At 39.1% G+C, this 19,151-nt stretch overlaps 1 protein-coding gene across 1 annotated transcript in view; it reads left to right on the forward strand.

The window, feature by feature from the left end:
• Positions 1–19,151, forward strand: part of LOC130917406 (neurobeachin-like) — a 572,897-nt gene that overhangs the window by 191,301 nt on the left and 362,445 nt on the right. The window contains exons 16-21 of the mRNA XM_057838766.1: positions 823–920; positions 4,711–4,803; positions 9,859–9,967; positions 10,040–10,121; positions 13,403–13,526; positions 13,834–14,026. Coding sequence (XP_057694749.1) covers positions 823–920; positions 4,711–4,803; positions 9,859–9,967; positions 10,040–10,121; positions 13,403–13,526; positions 13,834–14,026 — 699 coding nt within the window. The remainder of the gene's footprint in view (positions 1–822; positions 921–4,710; positions 4,804–9,858; positions 9,968–10,039; positions 10,122–13,402; positions 13,527–13,833; positions 14,027–19,151) is intronic.

Below are 19,151 nucleotides of genomic sequence, written 5' to 3' on the forward strand. Positions count from 1 at the left end.
TTCATTTTTGGGCTTTTCACGTCATTTCCTGTTGATTTTTGGGTTACTTAAATGGAAGTTACTTAAGAATGTTCCTTTTGGGGCATTTACAGGTGACTTCCGGTTAATTTTGGGGCATTTCACATACTTTCCTGTTGATTTTTGTTCACTCCCTTTTCCTATTGGGGTATTAACAGGTTACTTCCTGCTGATTTTGGAGTGTTTATGGGTCACTTCCTGTTGTTTTTGGGTTGCTGAAAAAGGAAGAGACCCACAAATGTTCCTTTTGGGGCATTTACAGGTCACTTTCGGTTAATTTTGGGGCATTTCACATACTTTACTGTTGATGTTTTGGTCACTTCCTTTTCCTCTTGGAGCATTTGGGGCACTTCAAACGGATTGGATGTCTATAGCCGCCAGTGGCAGTCAATGCCAAGAAATGAGTCAATTTTCTGTTGATTTTTCAGTCACTTTTCCTTTTGGGGCATTTACAGGTCACTTCCTGTTGATTTTGAAGCATTTACAGTTCAGTTCTTGTTGATTTTGGGTCACTGAAAATGAAGTGACTCAAGACTGTCCCCAAAGGAATAGGAGGTGACTCCAAATCAGCAGGAATTAACCTGTAAATGCCCTAATAAGAACAGGAATTGACCTGTAAATGCCCACAAGACTGGCTGTAAACACACTGGTTTCAGTGTCAGTGATGAATGTTTGGTACCTTTTTAAAGAAATACATCAATACCTGGTTGGAGCATATCGATAACCTTTTAGCCTACAAAGTATCACTATATATCACCTTTTTCGATATAGTCACACACCCCTACTGTGCACTGTTGTCTGCAGGATGAGAACCTACACGACGTGTTGCAGCTGCTCGTAGCGCTCATGGCCGAGCACCCGGCCTCCATGATCCCAGCATTTGACCAGAGAAACGGAATACGGTGAGGAAGTCGTGTCTTCATTACATTTCAGATTTAATTTTACATCGGAATGGTCTTTTTGCATGCAATTAATCATATTCGTTTTAGATGACAATTCCTTGGATGATTTCTCGGCTGATTGAATTGTCTGTAGATGTGCGCGATTGGTCGTTTGTCCTTTTGTGCCATGCGATTGGCTGGCAACTAATTCAGGGAGTTCCCCGCCTACTGCCTGTAGTTAGCTGGGATAGGCTCCGGCACCCCTGTGACCCTCATGAGGATAAATGGTATGGAAACAAGCATCTTGAAAATTTCTGTAGTATTTTTCGTTCTAATTTTATTTTATTAGAAAATGTATGTATAAAATGTAAAATCTCGCAACTGATGTTAAATTCTAACTGCAATTTGTTTCTAAAGTTAAAATATTAGAACTAGAGGAGTGTTCCGAAAGAGCCTTCCACCTAAGCAGCAAAGTTCAAAGCATCGCCATATATCTGACCTCTGTGACCTTTGAGCCCTTCTATTGTCATCATTTCACCTACCTGGCAAATTTGCAGTGAACTAGGCTAATCTGTTATCACGTAATTGTGAAGTTCCTTTTCTGGCCTCTGTGACCTTTAACCTCATGACCCCAAATTTTAATCAAGTCTCCCGTGTCATGGAATTCACTTTGAATTTGTTCTGAAATTCAACTAGGTGTTTCAAACCAAAAACTAAACGATCCTAACTAAAGGTCGACCGATATATCAGCTGATATATCAGGTAGATGAATGGACCTTTTGCCAGATCGGCCAATATATAGCCGGTATAATAGAATAACTTATCTTGGCTGCTTTTATGCTAATCTTTCTCATAATGGTCGATCAGTATGTTGGCGAGCTGCTATATCGGGCCGATATATGGACTTTTTTTAAAGATCGGTCGATATAATAAGATAACTGATATACTCACTGTTGGGTGTTGATTTATCTCACTAAGGTGAACCGATTAATCGGGCTAATGCATGGACTTTTTTTCAAGATTGGCCATCAGCCAATATATAGCTGATATAATAGAAGACCTCATGTTAGCGCCTTGAGTACAAATCTTTCTCATAAAGAGCAACTGATTAGTTGGCTAGCTAACATATTAGACTGATATATGGCGGAAAACACGCAGGTGACTTAAAGTTTCGCTCCGACACCCCCAATTTGGCCAAATTTCAAAATTGTCTGATATGCATGTGTGATACATCATTGGAAAGCTTAAAATCTCAATTTTCTGGGGGAAGAAAAATTTTGAACAGTAGGGCATTTAAAAAAAAAAAATTAAACAGCAAAACTCTAATTGGAGGCGAGAGCACGCGAGGGCAGAATTAAAGACGCCACAATTTTAACGAGATATTATCGCGCACTTACCTTGTTTCGATCCAAAAACTCCATGTAGCATGTATCACCGAGTGTCAAGACACAGCTGTGAATGGCCACAGCCAGATTTTTTGGGGGATTTTATGGGTGAAACGTGGTGATATAACAAGGGTCGTGATGTAGAAATCACAGACAACAAGGAGTGGTTGAGATTTTCCTTTTCATATAGTTACTCTTTTAAATGTTATTTTTCAAATTTTCTTTGTTTGGATCGATTACTTATCATCTAACATATCGGAGATAATGCGACAGTAACAAAAAAAAAACACAATTAAGCGATGGTTATGAGGTAGATATCCGTGACTTTTTTACAGACGCCAAATTTTTCATTGTGACGTAATTTGTTTAAAAGTTTAAAACCTGTGAGTGAATAATTTTTAAAAGTTGTTTTCTTTTTTCAAACTAAATATTAGACATTAATTAATGATTCTAAGCTAAAAATGACAGACATTTTGAATAATAAATATTACTTCTTTTTATGGCTAAGTTAAAACAAAAGCGGTTGCGCGACATCTGTAAACGGGGGTTTTCAGGGTAAAACGGACAAATTAAAAATAGTGAATCTGCTATGGCAGCATATAGACATACTGTTCTATCAAACACAACAGTTGTTTTGGCTTAAAATACTGCAGTTTCTTTTAAAGAGGAGTGCAAGAGCAGAAACTGCTTTTTCAGTCTTGTCAGTGTTTTCCGCCATATGGACTTTTTTCAAGAACGCTTGATTTCAGTTGATATAATAAGATCTTTCTTATAAAGGTGAACCGATATATTGGCCGATAGATGATGATCGACTTTTTTTCCATGATTGGCTGATATCAACTGATGTATAGCAAATATAATTGAATATCTCTTAAGTTTAATGTTTGGGTGATGATCTTTGGAAATTGTGTTTTTTGCTAATTGTGATTTTTGCACCACCTAGTGGCCAGTGTTACAAAAGGAAGTAGCAGAAGAAAAATTCAACCTCGTATATACCCTACCCACCGACGTCACAAAACCACGTGCTCGCTGTGTGGTTCCGCCCACTTGTCCGTCATTTTGTCTCTGTATTAGCATTGTTTTCAATTGATCGAGGAATTTAAAATGCATTTCATTTAAGACCCGGTGCTTTCTGATGCCGTAAACTCACTGGATGTGTTGCATAAAAGGCGTTAAGTGGAAAAGCTTCGTTCTATACAGTCGCCAGATCCATATTTGATGCCCAAATCGATGTTTTTCGACCCACTGTCTTCGCCCTGTCTGCCTGACATCTGCTACGCTGATATTTACAATTATCTTGTCCACACAAAATCAGCCTATTCTCACGAAAATTTGAAAAACTTCAAGAGCTTGGAGGCTTATAAATACTTCGTTGCTGGTTGGGTGAAACAGGTCCTCGTTCGGCAGGAATCTATTTTGTGCTTGGAAAGGTGAGTTACGAAATTTTCAATTCAAAATCTTTTATTCTCGCTCACATCCACTGTCAAGTCTAATGTATTTCATGTCGTTTGTCAATGGAGCTAAGGCTTTTAATGTTTATATGGTTTAGCGATAGCACTCTCACTACATACATACGTGTATGTTGTCGGCGATTAGCCTAGCAATGATCTTAATTGTGGTTATTTGTCAGCCCCGTAGACGAGGCCAGTTTCTTTCACTTGGTACCAGCTAAATATTATTCAAAAAATAACGATGGTGGAAGAAAGGGAAGTCACAAACATCTTGAATTTGAAACTACGTCGTATGTTGTCGGCGATTAGCCTCGCAATGATCTTAATTGTGGTTATTTGTCAGCCCAAAACCCTCTAAGTATATCTTAAATGCATCTTACCGGATATAAAATGACTACTACATAGTCTGTGGTGATTTTTTTTGGTGCCCAGTTTTCACGTCGAATTGCAGCCGTCCATTTCGCTCTTTGGATCCCTCGGAATACGGTAAAACTTAAGTCTCTCCTTCCATCTTCTCTGTTAGTGCAACCAACAGCCACACACGCCTTCACCATTTTGATTATTAATGTTAAGGAGCAGAAAAACACGCCGTAAATAGGAGAAATGTACGTAGCCGTAACAGGTTAACACTATGTTTTGACGGACAAGTGGGCGGTACCATTCAGGAGAGCGGAGTTGTGACGTCACGTGGGTAGGGTCTATAGACATTTTTATAATGAGTGCTTCCTTTCATAATCAGCCTGCTTTAAAAAAAAAAAAAAAAAAAAACACCGACCTCAAATATTAGTGTACAAAATCGGCTTTAGACGTTGGCAATTTTATTAAAAATTGGTTTCGGCATCGGCCTTTGAAAATCCATGTCAATCGACCTCTAATCCTAACTTTGCGCAAGCTAACATTTGCTGCCCAGCTCAAGTGACTTGGGCATCCATCGCCGTCAATGGCACAGAAACTCTTCTTTTGTGTGTCTCGCAGGGTAATCTACAAACTGGTGGCGTCCAAGAGTGAAAACATTCAAGTGCAGTCCCTCAAAGTCCTCGCCTATTTCCTCAAACATTTGGGACACAAGTAAGTAATCCCCAGCAATAATAAATACAGTTACAGTGGATTGAAAAAGTATCCGAGCCTTTTGGAATTTCTTACATTTCTGCATAAAATCACCATCAAATATGATGTGATCTTTTTCAAAATCACACAGATGAAAAAGTGTCTGCTTCAACTAAAACCACCCAAACATTGTAGGTTTTCATATTTTAATGAGGATAGCATGCAAACAATGACAGAAGGGGAATTATAAGTAAGTGAAACCTCTGCCTAAGAAGACTTAAAGAGAAAGGGAAACCAATTTTTAACCAATCAATTTAAGTCAGGTGTGTGTCCGATCACTAGTGAGTGGTTTCAAGCTGCCCTGCCCAGTATAAAACATACACCTGGTAAGAATTGTCTGAATGAGAAGCATTGTCTGATGTGCATCATGGCTCGGTCAAAAGAGCTGTCTGAAGACCTGTGATCAAGGATTGTTCATTTGTATAAAGCTGGGAAAAAATACAAAACCATCTCTAAAAGTCTGGATAGTCATCAACAGTCGTCTACAAATGGAGAGAGTTTGGCACTGTTGCTTCTCTCCCAAGGAGTGGCCGTCCACCAAAGATGACGCCAAGAGTTCAGCGCAGAATACTCAGAGAGGCAAAAAAGAACCCTAGAGTGTCTGCTAAAGGCATGGAGGAAGCTACTGCTGTTTAAAAAAAAAACATTGTTGCTTGTTTAATGTTTGCAAAAAGGTACTTGGACACTCCACAGCATTTTTGGCAACATATTTTGTGGACTGATGAAACCAAAGTTGGTTTGGGACTCGGGAGTAACACACAACGTCATGTGTGGAGGAAAAATGGAATAGCTCTCCTCATTCCAACCGTGAAGCATGGTAGAGGGAGCATCATGATATGGGGCTGTTTTGCTCCCTCAGGGCCTGGACAACTTGCAATCATTAATGGAAGAATGATTTCTAAAGTTTTGCAGGAAAACTGAGGCTGTCTGTTAGACAGTTGAAGCTAAAAAGAGGATGGATGCTGCAACAAGAAAATGATCCAAAACACAGAAGTAAATCAGCTGGTTTCAGAAGAACAAACTACATGTTCTGGAGTGGCCAAGTCAAATTCCAGACTTGAACCCCATTGACATGCTGTGGCATGACCTAAAGACAGTGATTCATGCCAAACATCCCAGGAATCTGACTGAACTACAGCAGTTTTGAAGAGAAGAATGGGCCAAGATCAATGTGCCAGACTGATCTGCAGCTACAAGAAGCATCCGGTTGAAGTTATTGCTGCCAAAGGGGGTGCCACAAAATATTAAATGTGATGGTTCCCTTACTTATTTTCCCACCTTCTGTCTTTGTTTGCATACTATCCTCATTAAAATATAAAAACCTATTCAAGTTTGAGTGGTTTTAGTTAAAGCAGACAGTTTTTTTCATCTGTGTGATTTTAACAAAGATAATATCACATTTGATGATGATTTTATGCAGAAATGTGAGAAATTCCAAAAGGTTCAGATACTTTTTCATACCATTGTATTCTGTTCCAGCGTACCCCAAAGCAATAATACATTTTTAAAACAGGTTTTTACCAACAAAAGTAAGGGGAGTCCTCGAGTTAGGTTGTTATTGCTTTACAGCATTTTGGCTTTACAAACCCCTAGCTTCTTCCGTTATTTAGTCCCCAGCGCCATAGTTTCTGCTTAGATGGTGCAATATATAACTGGAACAGGACAGGTCAAGTACATGACAAGTATGGCCCAAATACGGCACACATGTTACCCAATCTGGGACAGATTTGTACCAAAACCGTTTCCAGTATTAAATTTGGGGTCCATTTTGTACATTGTATCATACTGTAATGCAGTGCTTCTCACTTATTTTCTGCGACGCCCCCCCAAGCAAGACGTAAATGTTTCGCGCCCCCCCAAACTCTCTGCCGCCACTGTAAATAGTATTATTTGTCTATAAAATTACTATCATAAATACGCATCTGCCTAATATTGTGTCCCTTTTTTCTAATAAAGAAAAAAAGTAACATAGATCAACTTATAATAAAGTATAACTTTATTAACATTGTTTTTTTGTAACAGAGAAGACTTGACGTGCATCAATTTGCCTGAATTTAAAAAAAAAAAAGTCACATTCAAACTGTAAAAATACACTCAAGGTACATTTTTGACCATTTGATACTGAAAAATAAAATGTAATAAAATCAGTAAATAATAACAAATTCAAATTGATTAGAAACATTCACTCATGAGGACAATATGCCAAAAAATTTGACCGAAAAAACAAAAATGAATAAAAGAAAAAAAAGAGTGTCCTTGGACAAAAGGACAGTTTTTATTTTTGCTGCTCACACTCAGTATTACCTCCTTTGCAATGGTGTGGAGTCATTTTGCAATGAGTATGCTAACAATGCTCACTGGTTTACTGATATAACACTGAAGCAATAATGACAACACTTTTTCATGCCATTCATAAATGCTAACATATTAAAGCACCATAACAATACAACATTGTTCTTTCACAAAATATTGGAACAAGCAACTCCGCATTAAAGATGATCAATTTTTAGACTGTAAACAACACATTGTATTTGTTAAGGTTCTGGGGTAACAGGGTACCAAAGTGCAGAGACAGAGGCAAACTGGCGGTGGTAACAAGAATTTATTTATGATGAGAGGGAGTGGCAGATAGTGACCGAAGAATCGGGAACGGGAAGGCAGGCAATCTGGCAGGCAAGCAGTACAGGATCTACAGGAAAAAAACAAAAATGAGCTTAGTATCAGGATTACCGGATTCTTTGTTAGCTGAAAGTCAGGTAGTTGAGTTGTTGATCTGGCAAGGACCGGTTTAAGTAAGCTGCTGACAATGATCACCGGCACCTGGTCCAAGGCTCACACATCTCATCCCTTTATAGGTTGTTAGGCAACAAATTTTGAATTACTTAACTTGAAGAAAAGGCAACTTGTTTAACAGTCAAGCAGTGTCTTCAAAACGCGCTAATGACTTTGAATAAAGCACTTACCATGAAAACGTGTCTCTACTTAAAGAAGTTACGAAACCATTTCCAGAACACATTCATTTTGTAATTAGAGGCACCACTGTACTCCATGGTATTAATACTGAGAAATTAGGCTTTAATTCTGAGTTAACTTACCAATGAATTAACACAGATGCTCAAAATTCAAGAACAGAAATCTCACGCCCATCCTGGAAGAGGTGACGTGCCGCTTCATCTCGCACAACAACCACCTCGGCTTCTTACGCGCTTCCGCTCCTTTCGCCACGGTCGTTTGTCTCCGCCGAAGCCGTTTACTTCCTCTGCGCCTCAGTTACATCTTGATTCCGCGGGACAGGCTACCTTTTGTGATTCCGCACCCCTCCCCGCCAAGCTCAATTTATGACAGCGAGCGCTTGCTGACACGGTTCCCGGTGGGCTCTTTTACAAGGCGTTTTGCCGCAACAGCCCCGCCGAGTGCTTTGCACATTTTTTTTTAACCTGTGTTGGCTCATGCATTTGATATGTGACCCAATTTTTCCATCATTTAATGACACCACTAGCATGTAGCGATCATAGGAATCAGTACAAATGATAGAAAAGCACATTTTAACAGTATGCAACTGTGCCATCTTGGCCAAGTTCAGAATTAAGGTTGACTGATGTATGGACTTTTTTTTCTAGATTGGCCGTTGGTGGATATATACTAGTGATGCACGATAATACATTTTTCAACCGATATCGATAACCGATAATTTCCTGCCCCTTCCACCCGATAACCGATAATGTCACGCCGATAATTCTATTTAAATATGTATGGTAAATTTTAAAGCATATAAAGATCAAATGTTACTGTGCAAAAATGTAATTTAGTGCTATTTTTTTCCACATCAAATGTGAACAAGTAGTAAATTCCAACAACTAAACAATGGCAATGACGTGTAATGGTAAGCTTTTGGCAACAATTACTTAGAGAGTAAACACCCAAGTTGCACAAAAATGCCTTTAAAAGTAAGCCATTCCTAACATATATCACATTACTACACTGCAAAAACACCTCCTTAAAACTAGCAGAATTGGACAAAACTGTTGATTGCGCACATTTGGAGGCTAAATCAAGTATATAATTATCGGATTGCATTATCGGTTGAATTTCGTTTTATCTGAATTATCTGTGTGACGTCATAATTGCCATTATCGGCCGATAATTATCGGTGACCGATATTACCGTGCATCTCTAATATATACGTAGTTTATATAACAGGATAACTGCTATGTTCACTATTTGGGTGACATTGGGCTGATATGTTATGTTCACTGTTCGGGTAATGAGCTTTCTTATGAAGGTTTACCGATATATTGGGCCAATATACTAGTCCTTCTCAAAAAATTACCATATTGTGATAAAGTTCATTATTTTCTGTAACGTACTGATAAACATTACTTTCATATATTTTAGATTCATTACACACAACTGAAGTATGTCAAGCCTTTTATTGTTTTAATATTGATGATTTCGGCAAAAAAGTCAAGAAAAAACAAAAATCCCTATTTTAAAAAATTTGCATATTTAATCCGACCAATACAAAAAGTGTTTTTTAATACAAAAAAAAAAAAGTCAACCTTCAATTAATTAGATCAGCTCAATGTGACGTGGCATGGAGGTGTTATGGATGCATGGATAGCGGCCTTAAGCTCATCCACAGTGTTGGGTCTGGTGTCTCTCAACTTCCTCTTCACAACATCCCACAGATACTCGATGGGATTCAGGTCAGGAGAGTTAGCGGGCCAATTGAGCACAGTAACGCCATGGTCAGTAAACCATTTACCAGTGGTTTTGGCACTGTGAGCAGGTGCCAGGTTGTGCAGAAAAATGAAATCTTCTTTGAATATTAGTGTATCGACCTCAAATATCTGCTTACATAATCGACTTATCGGCAGAATTATTTTTGTTTAAATCATCATAGGAATCTGCCTTTGAAAATCCCATCTCGGTCTAACTACTTCCAAATCAATGTTGATCTATTATGATGAAAAATATCTTGAACTTCTGGAAGTAGCACTGCTTTTTTCCACCTAGGAGGAAGGTGGAGATCATGCACACCCAAAGTCTCTTCACACTTTTGGGCGAAAAGCTCCTGCTGCACGGAGGCGCCTTGACGATGACCACATACAACACGCTGTATGAGGTAAGCCACGCCTCCGTCGCGTTGTCATCATTTTTACGTCCGTCGGTGACATCATCTTCTTGTCCGCCTCAGATTCTTACAGAGCAGGTGTGCACCCAGGTGGTCCACACGCCGCACGCCGAACCAGACTCCACCGTCAAGATTCAGAATCCAAGTATGACTTTCTATTTGAATTACAAGGAGTCCTGGGGTTACGATGTCCTCGACCTACGACTTTACTGCAACCGTGCCTTACCTGCCATTTACTCCTGAGCGCCATAGTTTCTGCTTAGCTAGTGCATAGTGCTCGCCTGTTTTTGTGCAGGCCACGTGTTGACGTTCACGTCGACGGACTGTGATTGGTCCATTCAGAACGTTGTTTCCGACTCAGCACAGCATACTTCTGTGCTGGTGACTTCTGTGTCACCAACACTTCAACATTTGTATTAACAGCGTTTTAAACCTGTCCTGTTCAGCTATTTGACAGAATGGAAGTCTTAGTGTCCGGTTGGTCGGAACAGTTTTAATGTTTCACATTGTGATCATTCCACATATCTTTTTTTTTTTTTTTTTTTTTTTTTTTTTTTAAGACAAAGCAGCGAACAGGAAGGGGTCATGGGGGAACAGAAGAAAAGAAGGGGGAGGGAGGGAGAGAGAGAGAGAGAGAGAGAGAGTGAGAGAGAGAGAAGAAAGACAAGAAATACATTGAACGCCTACACTAACTATGAATATGTTTGTGTTATCATCAGCTAGATGTATTTCCGGTTGACACCATGTGGGGGGCCTGTTAACCAGGGAAAGAAGGTGTGGTGGGGTAGAGTCTATAAGATAAGTGATTGGGAGGGGTGAAGTGTACACAAATCAGTGATCTAGAATCCAGTAATCGTGTGAATCCCTTGTGAATGTGAGGCTGTTGGCAACCCACCCTACGCCGCCCCATCCCCAATCCTGGCACCGAGGTCCCCCACTCGAGCACGCCCAATCACATCCAGCCATGCGCGAATCCCATCAAACCTCCGATAGACACGCAGACGAGTGGGTGCCAACCAAGGGCCATGCCCCCCCCCCCCCCCCCCCAGCCAATCTCCACCCTTGCCCACCATGAAAAGTAAAATCAGAGAAACTGAGAGCTGTTGAAGAAGAGCTTTGTGTGTTTCTTCAATTCCTGCCAGAATACTGGCTTTGTTTATCTAAGCAGGCTCAAGTTTCACACCGAGTAAGTGTAAACATTGAGAAATTAGTTTATAATGAAATATACTGTACAAAATGTAATTTGTAGACATTTTTGGTTTGTGTTGTGCCGTCAGATTTTTTTCCAATGTAAAAACGTGCCGTGAATCAGAAACAGTTGAAAAACACTGCAATAAGGAGCTGTTTATTGGACCGAAAAAAAAAATGACTGGAGACAAAATGGTGGATGATACTCCTGCGTTTTCGAGTACGTCGTAACCCGGGGACTACCTTTACATGCTTATTGTTCTCTTAACTTTGACCATAGACTTCATAAAGTATTGGTGGGACACGGGACGCGGGGCCAATTCATAGGGGGCCTATCACCGTCAAAGCTGACCGAGTGGAAACACAAAGAGCTTTTTCTGTTGAAAAGTTTTGTGAATAAATGCTTAAATCCCTGAATTCTTTATAGACATGGACTCGAAAAAGTCTAAATTTTTAGTTAAAAGCAAAAAACATGCAGTTAGCATTTATTTTACATAAATATTGCAAACTATGATGCTAGTCAGTAAGCAAATTAGCGGCCGCCATACGTAAACAGCTTTTTTTGTTGAAAATTCTTGTAAATAAATGCTTAAATCACTGAATTCTTTATAGATATGGATGTAAAACAGTCTTGATTCTTTGTTAAAAAAAGAGAAAAAGAACAATGGTCGGCTAGCATTTATTTTACGTATATATGTCGAATGTGCAGCTAGTCAGGTCACTGTTGCAGGTCCCTTAGTACAACAAAGAGCTTTTTGCATTGAAAATTCTTGTGAATACTTAAATCCCTGAATTATTTATAGATATAGAAGTAAAACAGTCTCGATTCATGGCTAAAAGCGGGGGAAAAAAACCCCTGCAGTTAGTATTTATTTTACGTAAATATGTCGAAGTACGATGCTAGTCTGTCAGTTAATGTGGCGGCTGCCATATGTAAACAGAGCTTTTTCGTTGAAAATTCTTCTGAATAAATGCTTAAATCCCTGAATTCTTTATAGACATGGATGTAAAACAGTCTCAATTCTTTGTTAAAAGAGCAAAAATAAATACATAAAAAAACGGCCAGTTGGCATTTATTTTACATAAATATGTCGAATGTGCTGCTAGTTAAGTCACTGTGGCAGCCCCCTTAGTACAATAAAGAGCTTTTTGTGTTGAAAATTTTGAATAAATACTTAACTCCCTGGATTCTTTATAGATATAGAAGTAAGACAGTCTTGATTCTTGGTTAAAAGCAAAAAAACTGGCAGTTAGCATTTATTTTACCTAAATATTGCAAACTATGATGCTAGTCAGTAAGCAAATAGCGGCTGCTTGAAAATTCTTGTGAATAAATGGCTTAAATCCCTGAATTCTTTATAGATTTGGACTTAAAACAGTCTTGATTCTTTGTAAAAACAGCAAAAAAGTGGGCAGTTAGCATTTATTTTCCGTAAATATGTAGAATGTGATGCTCGTTATGTCACTGTGGTGTCTCCCTTACCGTTAGTACAACAAAGCTTTTTGCGTTGAAAATTCTTGTGAATAAATGCTTAAATCCCTGAATTTTTTAGAGATATGGACGTAAAATAGTTTCGATTCTTGGTTGAAAGCAAAAAAACGTGCAGTTAGCATTCATTTCACGTAAATATGTCGAAGTACGATGCTAGTCTGTCAGTTAATTTGGCGGACGCCATATGTAAACAGAGCTTTTTTGTTGAAAATTCATGTGAGTAAATGCTTAAATCCCTGAATTTTTATATAGACGTAAAACAGTCTCGATTCTTGGTTAAAAGCAAAAAAAAAAAAAAAAAAAAACCTGCAATTAGCATTTATTTTACATAAATATTGCTATGTGTAATGCCAATGCTGTAGCGGCTAATTTCTCCCTTTGATTTTTTTTTTTTTTTTCCCACAACGTTTCAAAATGCACGCATTGTACGAAAAATCTAATAATTACCTTGAACCCTCGAACAAATCACTCCTGAGACAATCCTTCCTGTTTGTATGCGGTACAGCTTTTGTACTTTTTCAACCTAAATCCGGCGTTGGATCCCTGCATGCGTTGACTAACTGCGACCGACTGCGAATAACTGTAGTTGACTGTAAGACGGCCCCCTACTTGAAGGCGTTGCGCAGTGGCTGACGGATGTGACCCGACAATACAATTATGAAGTCTATACTTTGACATTCTTCTCACTAGTAGTGTTGATTTTCCCAAATGCTTTAACGGAGGTGTTTGTCCACTCGTTTTAACAGTGATCCTCAAAGTGATAGCGAGCCTTTTAAAGAAGTCGTCCCCCGGCGCCGAGCTGATGGAAATTCGCCGCCTCTTCCTCTCCGACATGATCAAACTGTTTAGCAGCAGCCGAGAGAACAGACGGTAAGCCGTCACCGGAGTCTGATGTCTAATAAGTCGTCGCGTGTTATTCTAGTGTCGGAAGAGATGAATGAGGCCTCCCACTGTTAATTAACAATAAAACGAGCCATTGCTTTTTTTTGCTCCTTTTCACTCTGCTCACCACGCTTTGTACTCTTGACAACTTAATTTATTTTTTCCCCGAATTTCTCACTACTCTCTCCGTATTTATTTTTTTAAAAACCTGACTGACTGAACACACAGTAAAGAGAAAATAATTCTTTTAATAGGTCATTTGTTAACGTGTGGGTGTTTTGCTGAAACGTTGCAGATGTCTGCTTCAGTGCTCCGTGTGGCAGGACTGGATGTTTTCTCTGGGCTTCATCAACCCCAAAAGCCCGGATGAGCAGAAGATCAGCGAGATGGTCTACAACATATTCCGGATCTTGCTCTACCACGCCGTCAAACACGAGTGGGGGGGCTGGCGCGTCTGGGTCGACACGCTCTCCATCGCCCACTCCAAGGTGACTCGCTTATATTCCTGGCGATACATGTCCAATCCGTTGTTTATTAAATTTTTAATTAAACGACCGAAATTCTTGTGCAACGCTTCCTCGCTTTTGTTTGACAACACAATAATCACCGCGGGTTTTTTATCATAAAAATAAAGGCCAGGCAAGGCAAGGCAAATTTATTTATATAGCACAATTCAACACAAGGCAATTCAAAGTGCTTTACATCACATGAGGATCATAAAAATCACATTTAAGTTAACACAACGTAAAAACCAAGACAAAAGATCGCATTTAATCACAGAATAAAAAATAAATAAATAAAAATAAAACAAAAATAAAAATAGAACAAAAACTACTACAAATAAAAATAATTGAAATCAGCAATGGAGATAAGCACAAGAGGAATAGAAAGCAGGTAGATTGAAATATATAGACAGTTATGGATATGCAGTGCTAAACAAAAGCGTTTTTAGCCCTGATTTAAAAGAGCTAACAGTTTGAGCATACTTCAGACGTTCGGGTAACTTGTTCCAGAAGTGAGGAGCATAATAACTAAATGCTGCCTCACCCTGCTTGGTTCTTGTTCTCGGAACATGCAGATGACCGGTTCCAGACGACCTTAGGGGTCTAGATGTCTCATAGGAATCTAACAAGTCAAGCATGTATTTTGGTCCAGGCCATGAAGTGTTTTGTAGTATTTTATAGTCTATCCTTTGACTCACTGGAAGCCAGTGTAGCGATTTCAAAACCGGTGTAATGTGGTCCAGCTTCCTTGTATTTGTGAGGACTCTGGCTGCAGCATTCTGTACTAGCTGCAGCTTCCTGACTGATTTTTTATCAAGACCTGTAAATATACCGTTGCAGTAGTCCAATCTGCTGAAAACGAATGCATGCATAAGTTTTTCCATGTCTTGTTGAGTCAGAAGCCCCTTAATTCTGGTTATATTTTTTAGGTGGTAATAAGCGGATTTAGTGACGGACTTTAGATGGCTATCAAATTTTAGGTCTGAGTCATTAATTACGCCAAGGTTTCTGACTTGATTTGTAGCTGTAAGTGACATTGTGCTAAGTTGGCTGCTTATCGTTGACCTTTCCTTTTTTGGCCCAAAAATGATCACCTCTGTCTTCTCCACATTTAACTGGAGAAAATTCTGGCACATCCATTCATTGATTTGATGAACGCATTTGCTCAGGGAGACTAAGGGACTATAATCATGTGGGGACACAGAAATATACAGTTGTGTGTCATCTGCATAGGTGTGATAGGAGATGTCATACTGTTCCATTATCTGAGCTAACGGAAGCATATAGATGTTAAATAAGAGTGGTCCAAGAATTGACCCTTGAGGGACTCCACACGTGAATTTGGTTCGTTCTGACTGATAGTTTCCGATTGACACAAAGAAATCCCTATCATGTAAATAGGATGTGAACCACTGAAGAATAGTGTCAGTAAGCCCTACCCACTGTTCCAATCTGCTGAGTAGTATGTTGTGATCAACCGGGTCGAATGCGGTGCTGAGATCCAATAGTAGCAGAACAGATGATTTGCCTGCATCGGTATTCCGACGAATATCATTTAGGACTTTGATAAGCACGGTCTCGGTGCTGTGTTGTGGCCGAAATCCAGACTAAAATGAGTTAAAAAGATTGTTTTGCATCATAAAAGTCTGGATCTGTTGGAACGCAACCCTTTCGATAATTTTCCCCAGGAATGTCAGATTTGATATTGGCCTGTAATTACTAATGGTTGAGGCATCCAGATTAGGTTTTTTTAGGGGAGGTTTTATTACTGCAGTTTTTAAAGTCAGAGGAAACTCTCCTGTTTGTAGGGAAGTATTTATAATCTGAAGTATGTCTGGGGCGATGCAATGAAAAACAGTTTTGAAAAAGTTTGAAGGAAGGATGTCAAGGCAGCATGTTGTGGGCTTTAATTTCGACACAATTTCTGTTAAAGTGGCATAGTCCAAGAGGCTAAACTGTCTAAGATTGACGTGGGGGACATTTTGGGAGGCATTTAGTGTAACATTTGTTAATCTGGAGTTGCACACAGTCTGTCTAAATGGAATTTCAAATCCTATTCATCCTGCAAATTTAGTCCAAAATTCTGGACGTCAATAGGCACAAAAGATCTAAACGGTTTTTGTTAAAAACCTACGGTTCAGTCAAAATTAGCCAAAAACATACAAAATAAAAAATTTCCCATTAATTTCCAATTGCCCTGTTCACCATTCATTTCAATTGCAGACAATTTTCCATTCATTCCTATTGATGAATAACCTGATATCAACAGGAAGTGACCCAATATGAACAGGAAGTGAACCCAAAATGCCTTGAAAATCAACAGGAATTGATCCTGAAATGTTTCAAAATCAATAGGAAGTGACCCAATATGTACAGGAAGTGACCCTGGAATGCCGAAAAATCAACTTATCAACAGAAAGGGAACCCAAAATGCCTTGGAAATCAACGGGAATTGACTCAATATGTGCAGAAAGTTTGCCTGGAATGCCTAAAATTAGTAGATCAACAGGAAGTGAACCAAAAATGCCTTGGAAATCGACAGGAAGTGATCCTAAAATGCCTCACAATCAACAGATCAACAGGAAGTGACCCAATATGTACAGGAAGTGACCCTGGAATGCCTCAAAATCAACAGGAAGTGACTGTAGAATGTTTCAAAATCAACAGGAAGTTACACTCGAATGCCTCAAAATGAACAAGAAGTGACCCAATATGTGCAGGAAGTGGCCCTGGAATGCCTAAAATCAACAGATCAACAGGTTGTGACCCTGAAATACCCCCACATCAACAGGAAATGACCCTGGACTGCCTCAAAATCAACAGGGATTTACTGAATATATAGAGGAATTGACCCTAAAATGCCTAAAATCAACAGTAAGTGACCCTGAAATCCCTCAAAATCTACAGGACGTGACCCAATATGTGCAGGAAGTGATCCTGGAATGACTAAAATCCACAGATCAACAGGGGGTGACTTTGAAATGTCCCCAAATTGATAGGAAGTGACCCTGGGATGCCTCAAAATCAACAGGAAGTGACCCAATATGTACAAGAAGTGACCCTGGAATGCCTAAAATTAACAGAACAATAGGAAGTGACCCTGAAATGCTCTCATCTCAACAGGAAGTGATCCAATATGTACAGGAGGTGACCCTGGAATGCCTAAAAATCACCTGGAAGTGACCCTGAAATGTCTCAAACTCAACAGGAAGTGACCCAATATGCGCAGGAAGTGACCCTGGAATGACTAAAATCCACAGATCAACAGGAAGTGACCTTGAAGTGTCCCCAAATCAACAGGAAGTGACCCTGGAATGCCTCAAAATCAACAGGAAGTGACCCAATATGTACAAGAAGTGACCCTGGAATGCCTCAAAATCAACAGGAAGTGATCCAGTAAGGACGGGAAGTGAACCCGAAATACTCCCCATATCAACAAGAAATAATCCAGTATGAACATGACTCGATACACTAACCATAACAGCAAAGCTACCATCGCAATTTCTCCAGAAATTGCAATTTCTAGATTGTTATTGTTTTTTTTTTTTGTTGGTCGCTCTAAGCCCCTCCCAGTCTAAATGGATTGATATGATTACTCATATCTTTTATTTATTGATTGATTTTTTTTTTTAAACATAATTCGGCCATTAAAAAAAAATAATTTTTTTTAAAGCTGTATAAAACAAAATGTGTGTATTTCCGAGCTAGATCAAATGGAAGGTCAAAGGTATATTAGTGAAGTCAGTCCATGGGAAAATCAATTCCACATGCTCGTAAATTGATTGACTTCATGAGCAATCTGGTAACTCGATTAGTTGTGAATCAAATCAATTTCCTCCATTGGAAATAATTAAAATGCCGTTACTACGTTCCAGTCAGCACGCACAGGCTTGGTCATAAGTTCAGTTTTTGCAAAAGTCTTTCGTCAGTTTTAAAATGTTTTCTTGCCCGGAAGATTAAAATTTTGGAAATCTGTCAAAAATCTTCCTTCAAAACCATCACCGAATCACTTAAATCTGGATTAAATTGAATGAAATCGACCTAAATCAAGTTCTTTTTCCTCAGGGCGGACTAACGACAAGAATTTATTGTGGACTTATTGTTTCCTGTAGGTTCCGAGTTATCCACTAGAGGGCATGCGCGCTCTTTGCTTGTGCTTTTAATGTCACGGGCTGATGAGATGTTTTGGCGAGCCAGGTGGTAAATGTTAATTTTCCATGTGTAAATTCTGATAATTTTGCGACCTTGCGAAAAACTGAATGGTTCAACATCGACCACTTTAATTTTTCAAAAAGGCTATTAGGTTTTTTCAATGTAGAGTGATGAAAATTGGGGAGTCGATACCTTGTATAAAACTGCACCAAAAAGTTTCTTGGACCAATATCCCAAACCCAACAGAAAATCGGGTATTTTGGATTGAATGTGAAAAAAATGTATAATTTTCGACGATTTGCAGGGTGGACATTTTAGACATTGGCCACCAAAGAGTTTGTTGGATCCTCCTCAAAATTGGTAAGACTGTTCATGAGACATATGAGATCTAAAGTTATGAAAATGGTGAGATTACCTGGACGGAGATCCAAAGTCTGCCTTTTTATTTGCAAAATGCCAAATTCAGTAAATGACCAATAACTCCCTGATCCAAGGTTCTCTATTTTCTTATATCTGGCATGTATGAGAGGTATCTCAGCCTGAACACAACTGCATTGAAATAACACCCTGGCGCCCCCTGCTGGGAATAGGAAACTTTTTTTTTTTTTTACTGGACAAGCTCCTCCTCCAAGGAATGATGATGATGAAACTTTTTTATTTCGAGCATGCACACACAAAAGAAATACTAATAAATTAACCTTAAACCTGCATCAGGGGAACTTTAAGACATATGTTCAAGTGCCTGGTGAAAAATATTGAGGTTTTGTTGAATTAGAGGATACCAAACACAAAAGTGAAAGTGACCGTCGCCATTTTGTTTTGAACAGTCATCACTTGGCAAATACAATGGGGCAAATAAGTATTTAGTCAACCACCAATTGTGCAAGTTCTCCTACTTGAAAAGATTACAGAGGCCTGTAATTGTCAACATGGGTAAACCTCCACCATGAGAGACAAA

The sequence above is a fragment of the Corythoichthys intestinalis genome, chromosome 6, assembly GCF_030265065.1.
Source record: "Corythoichthys intestinalis isolate RoL2023-P3 chromosome 6, ASM3026506v1, whole genome shotgun sequence".
Lineage (NCBI taxonomy): Eukaryota > Metazoa > Chordata > Actinopteri > Syngnathiformes > Syngnathidae > Corythoichthys > Corythoichthys intestinalis.